Source organism: Lipotes vexillifer, unplaced genomic scaffold (genome assembly GCF_000442215.2).
Source record: "Lipotes vexillifer unplaced genomic scaffold, Lipotes_vexillifer_v1.1 scaffold1034, whole genome shotgun sequence".
Taxonomy (NCBI): Eukaryota; Metazoa; Chordata; class Mammalia; order Artiodactyla; family Lipotidae; genus Lipotes; species Lipotes vexillifer.
In genome coordinates, this window is record NW_006790288.1 from 186,726 (window position 1) to 192,885 (window position 6,160).

At 50.8% G+C, this 6,160-nt stretch overlaps 1 protein-coding gene and 2 pseudogenes across 2 annotated transcripts; 2 read left to right on the forward strand and 1 right to left on the reverse strand.

The window, feature by feature from the left end:
• Positions 1–2,343: 2,343 nt before the first annotated feature.
• On the reverse strand, positions 2,344–2,865 carry LOC103080157 (histone H2B type 2-E pseudogene; annotated as a pseudogene). The gene has a single exon (XR_014368670.1). The product of XR_014368670.1 is annotated as a histone H2B type 2-E pseudogene (transcript).
• Positions 2,866–3,166: 301 nt separating this feature from the next.
• On the forward strand, positions 3,167–3,559 carry LOC103079884 (histone H2A type 2-A). The gene has a single exon (XM_007463470.1). The coding sequence runs from the start codon at positions 3,167–3,169 to the stop codon at positions 3,557–3,559; it is 393 nt and encodes a 130-aa protein (XP_007463532.1).
• Positions 3,560–4,589: 1,030 nt separating this feature from the next.
• Positions 4,590–5,142, forward strand: LOC103079618 (histone H3 pseudogene; annotated as a pseudogene).
• Positions 5,143–6,160: the final 1,018 nt, after the last annotated feature.

A 6,160-nucleotide genomic window follows, 5' to 3' on the forward strand; every position in this document is an offset into this window, starting at 1 on the left:
ATGGAAAGTAACCTTCAAAAATTATACAAAAATTTTAAAAAATGTTAAGTAAGGAAAAATGTCAAGATGTTTACAACTGATTTTCAAATGGTTCAGAAAATGCAAATGCAGCAAATAGTAACAATTGGTAAAACTAGATGAAGATAATGCTGGTCATTGTACAGTTTCTTTCAACTTTTCTATAGGTTTAAATTTTACAAAACAAAAACTTGAGAAAATTTTTAAAACTTGTAATCAGACTTAAAAAACTAGTACAGAAAACTTTCATAGACGTTAATTATTCCATTTTATTTTTACACTATAATGTTAACTGATAGAATTTCAACATATGAACATATAAGATTTTTTACTACATTATATTTAAAAGTCTTATGTATGTTTGAGAGTGATCATCTATATATTAACTAGAACTCTTAATGATATCCTTTGTTCATATTTTGCTACACTTATTAGAGGTAACAGTGATTTATGAGGTTGCAATAGCCAAGGGATGCCCAATTAACATTGATTTAGACATTTCATTATTCTGCCTTCTAAGGTTGGAGGTTGAAACTGAAGTTGGATAAGGGATTTTAGTGAAACACTGAGACCAAAGCTAGATATGGAAAAAAACATATCTAGACATGTTATGGCGATTCTAAAGGCATCCAGAAAAAAAAACGATAGATCACCTACAAACGAGCAAGAATCGGGGTTTTAGAATCTACCCCTTTGTCCTTTCTCTTCCTTGAACTCCAGTTCTCATATTTCATATTCCCAACTTGGGAATTTGGTATTTCCTATTTGATATTTCCACCTGGATAGCTACCAGTAGTCTCAAAATTTTGTCCAAGACATTACTCTAGGCGTTCCCACTCCAAACCTACTTGCCTCTCGTATCAGTAAATTGCAGCTCTTTCCAAGTGCTCAGTCCAAGAACCTGCAGTTAATCCCTGATTCCTCTCTTTCTGTCATAACCTATAAACAATTCATCAGTTTCATTTAAAATATATCTTGACTACTTTTCATCATCTCCACGGCTACCACCCATCTCTCTCCTGAGCTATTACTGTAGCCCTTTTGATATTCTCCCTGCCTCTACTCTTGCTCACCTATAGTCTATTTTTCAACATAGCATCCTGGGTGAGCTTTAGCGTAAGTCGAATAATGTCATTACTCTTATCAAACTCTCCAAAGGCACTCTAACCTACTTAGAATTAAAGACAAAATCTTTGCAATGGCCTAGAGGCCCTTTAATGGCATACATAATGACTCTCAACTACCTTCTGATCACATCTCCCTGCAGATCTCCTTTGCTCACTGTGCTTTAGCCACAGTGGCCTTGCTTATTCCTTGAACTTCTCAAACTTGTGCCTGCCTCAGGGCCTTTGCACTTGCTGTTTTTTGTTCTTAGAATACTCTTCTCCAAGATATCCTATGGCTCACTTTCTTTCTTCATTCAGGCCTCTGTTCAAATATTAACCGAAGGAATAGCAAAGTGAGACACGACGTGTGTCTAGACTAAAAATTGTCTAGATGAAATGTGGATGAAAAATGTCACCTGCCATATCAGTAATCAAAGGATGTTGTGGCCATCAAGCCATCAGCCGCTGCAGCTACCCCAACTGTGCACCCTGAGGGGATTCGGGATGGAGAAAAACAGGATACTGGACCTAGACAGTTAAGGTGCATATCGAATGATTTCAATCAGCCCACTCTTTCACCTTCTCATAGAGAAGTGCTAAATTCATTAACTTGAGATAGTTTTTTTTTTTTCATTAATTAGAATTCTTTTGGCGTTCAACTACCTGGTTTGTTTTTGCAAAACTGGTACATATTCTGGTTCCTCCCATACCGCCTTGGAATAGCCCCTCAGAGCTATCTGAAAGGCTGTCTCGTGCTTAGTCCTCAGCAAGTCGCCGAATAAAATTTGATTCTTAACGCAGATTGTTTTTTTTAGTCGACGTATATATTTTCTATACGTGCTGGGGCGTGGTCCCAAAGTATTGCTTTTTTTTTTTTAACGGTAACATTACATTTGGCTTTCAGAGCTCAAGAAAAATGCATTTATAAAGTATTGACCCAATCTAATTGCTGCAGAGCAACCACTGCTTAACTTTTTACCTCATCCTCCTGAGTAGATTTACACTGATCATCACCCATCGCTAACCGTTTCACTGGAAAAGGCAAGTTACTTGCATGAGAATGAACAATTACTCTAGCTAGCTCTTGATTGATAGACAAAATCTGGTCCTACCTTGGGTTTTTTCCTTCATCCTAAGGAAAATGGCAAATTTACACTACGAAAGGAGTAAGTGGCACAAAAGAACCATAACAAAATGAAAATAAATTGGATTAACAGCTTCTTCCACTGAGAACGTGGGTGGCTCTGAAAAGAGCCTTTGGAAAGTCAAGCGGCTCGGCGACTCGTGCGCGCGCCGCATCCCGGCAGGAACTCACTTGGAGCTGGTGTACTTGGTGACCGCCTTAGTGCCCTCGGACACGGCGTGTTTGGCCAGCTCGCCGGGCAGCAGCAGGCGCACGGCCGTCTGGATCTCCCGGGAGGTGATGGTCGACCGCTTGTTGTAATGCGCCAGGCGCGACGCTTCGCCCGCGATGCGCTCGAAGATGTCGTTGACGAACGAGTTCATGATGCCCATGGCCTTGGACGAGATGCCGGTGTCCGGGTGCACTTGCTTCAGTACCTTGTACACATAGATGGAATAGCTCTCCTTGCGGCTGCGTTTGCGCTTCCTGCCGTCCTTTTTCTGGGCTTTGGTGACAGCTTTCTTCGAGCCCTTCTTGGACGCCGGGGCGGATTTTGCCGGCTCAGGCATGACGGCAAGCACGAGCTGCAGAGACCACCACGAGCGCAAACACAGCAGCGGCACCGAGGCTACCGGAAGCGACTCGGTACTTATAGAGGCTGTACGCAAATTAAGGTTCGGATTACGCCGCGTTGCGATTCGCGAGTTTCCAGCGGCTCTCTTGCGAGGGGGACGAGGTTATGTAAATGAGCGGATTCTGGTTGAGCTATCCTATTGGTCATCAGGACAAAGATGTGTTTTAGCCAATCAAATTGCTCCGTAGACAATCGCCGTTCTGCCTATAAAAGGGTGAAGCGGCGCTGTTGAGAGCGAATTTGTTAGCCGTCAAGCGGGAGCGTTCTGTAGTGCTAGTGGCTGTCATGTCTGGTCGTGGCAAACAAGGAGGCAAGACTCGCGCCAAGGCTAAGTCGCGGTCGTCCCGCGCAGGCTTGCAGTTCCCGGTGGGGCGAGTGCACCGCCTGCTGCGTAAGGGCAACTACGCCGAGCGGGTGGGGGCCGGCGCGCCCGTGTATATGGCGGCAGTCCTCGAGTACCTGACTGCCGAAATCCTGGAGCTGGCGGGCAACGCGGCCCGAGACAACAAGAAGACACGCATTATTCCTCGTCACCTGCAGTTGGCCATTCGTAATGACGAGGAGCTGAACAAGCTGCTGGGCAAAGTCACCATCGCCCAGGGCGGCGTTTTGCCGAACATTCAGGCCGTGTTGCTCCCCAAGAAGACGGAGAGCCACCACAAGGCGAAGGGCAAGTGAGGCCGGTCTCTGGTAAGCCCTCTCTAAGCCCCCTACCTGAAGGGGCACCTGTGAAATCAAAGGCTCTTTTCAGAGCCACCCACGTTTTCAAATAAAAAGAGTTGTTCCAGCACCTAGTTTGCTCAATTTTAGCTTTCTCAGTAGTAGACGTGCGGCCCAGGGCTACGGAGGGGGAGGGAGTGCCATTCGCCCATCCTCTGGAATCTTTGAGTACCCTACCGGTGTCATGCTTGGGTGGGTGGCGACAGGTTGTAAATCCTGGAGGTTAATTAACTCAGGTGAAGGTAGCAAGCCTCTTGGGCGCCAGGGTCGACTCAGTTCTAAGTGCTCCGTCAGGCGACCCGCGATGCCTTAACGCGGGGTCGGATGCCTAGTGAGCAACTTTATAGTATAGTTCCCCAACACTTGAGGTCTAGTACCAAGGGGACGTTCCCTCTCTCTTTCACACACGTACACGCCCCGTTCACCCCAGTCGGTTAGGGGAGCGGACAGTTTTCGGGAGTGTGGCGGACCTGGGGTTTGGCTTAAGTGAGTCGACTGTGTCAAAGGGGAAAAAAAGGCGCCTTCGCGGCGGAGATACAGGTCCCCACTTAGGCTTTCGGAGGCGGAATCTTGCGCCCGGAGGGGGGCGCAGATAACTTTCCGATCCGAAAAGCACCGAAAGGCGGAAACAAAACAAAAAACCCCACAACGATCCGTCATGCCAACTAAGTAAGCTAGGGGGCTCTGAGAAGGCAACAAGGCGTTCCGGGGGCGGCGGGGCCAAACAGAAGGTTGAGGTTCAATTCGGGAGCTAGAAAGCGTAGAAAGAGGGTTTCGCGGGTAGCGTGTTCCCAGGGAGCGAAGGGCTGAGGAGGAACATTCTGACACAGTTGCGTTCAAAACCAACTCTCACCCTGAAAGAAAGGAAAAACAAGGCAGGGGAAACTGTTGGCGAACTGGAAAGTAGAAAGGGAGGCGGGTGGGCGGGGGTAGGGGGGGATTCTGCCCAAGCCAATCAGTGGCGCTAGGGCCGATAACGTCACAGCCAATGGACAGCCAGCGCGGGACTTTCAATTATTGTTCCGCCCAATCGGGAAAAGACTGTGCCTATAAAGACCGCTGCGGCGGGCTGGATCCCGGTTCCTCTCCTTGCGCATCGCTGCGCCGTTGTGCTCGTGTCTCGGTTCGCTATGGCCCGTACAAAGCAGACTGCTCGCAAGTCGACCGGTGGCAAGGCCCCGCGGAAGCAGCTGGCCACCAAGGCGGCCCGCAAGAGCGCGCCGGCCACCGGCGGCGTCAAGAAGCCGCACCGCTACCGGCCGGGCACCGTGGCCCTGCGCGAGATCCGGCGCTACCAGAAGTCGACCGAGCTGCTGATCCGCAAGCTGCCCTTCCAGCGGCTGGTGCGCGAGATCGCGCAGGACTTCAAGACCGACCTGCGCTTCCAGAGCTCGGCCGTGATGGCGCTGCAGGAGGCGAGCGAGGCCTACCTGGTGGGGCTGTTTGAAGACACGAACCTGTGCGCTATCCACGCCAAGCGCGTGACCATCATGCCCAAAGACATCCAGCTGGCCCGCCGCATCCGCGGGGAGCGGGCTTAAGTGTGCGCTCGGCTCGAGGTTCCATCATAACCAAAGGCTCTTTTCAGAGCCACCCACAACTGCACTTGGAAGAAGCTGTGCCACTTGGCCCTGCTCTCCCGGTGGACCCTCGCATACCCCGGGAGGAGAGGCCGTTAGAGCGGGCAGAGCGTTGGGCTCCACCAGATAGGCTAAAGAAAGGCCAGGTATCCGGCCTAGTCCCCTGCTTGCTGGCCGCCTTCCGGGGTGTCAAGATCTTTTGAGTTTGGTCAGTCGGCTTCTCTGGACTGGCGAGGTAGCCGCTGCGTCCTTGGGCGCGGCCAGGGCGCCCAGTTTCGCTTCTTGGAGGCAGCCATGGGTCCTCCTGTAGGGTCGGGCTCTTCTAGGACGTCTTCGTACTCGACCTTGGCCCAGAACTGTAATCTGTCCCGGGTGGTGGGGGTGGTGGTGGAGTAGGGGCGTGGGGGCGTGGGGGCGTGGGGGCTGTTAGACCAGGCGGAGTCACTAGGGGACGCTCAGGATTCGCGGGCTTGAGCGCGCGGGGGCTGGCCTTCAGGCAGCTGAGAGCCGCGCGCAAGTCTGACCTCCTCACCCCCGCCGGAAAGGGGCCCCCCCGCCGCGCGGCCCTCCGGCTCCGGAGGGAAATCGCCACCTCGGTGGGTCCCGCCCCGTTTCTGCCGGGGAAAGTGAGGGATTCCTGCCACCTGACTGTGTGTTAGTTGTCGGTAATGCCCGGGCATCACTCCTCAGCGAAGAATTTAGCGGAGACCATTCATCCCCTTACTCCACACTCTCTTTCTCAAAACTCCCGCGCTGCCTGAAAGATTTCGCCTCTTATTTTAAGCCCTTGACATTCTCACTTTCCTCAGCCTTGCTCCTTTTCTTTCAAATGCCAACCCCACTCAGACAAGTACCGGTAGCTCTGTGCAGGAAAAGACCAGAGGACGAAATAGAATCTGGTGTCTGCGGCTTGGCATTCAGTTCAGACAGTCGGGTGGGTTTGACCGGCCTGAGCCCAAAGGAGCAGCTGTGGGGAAGA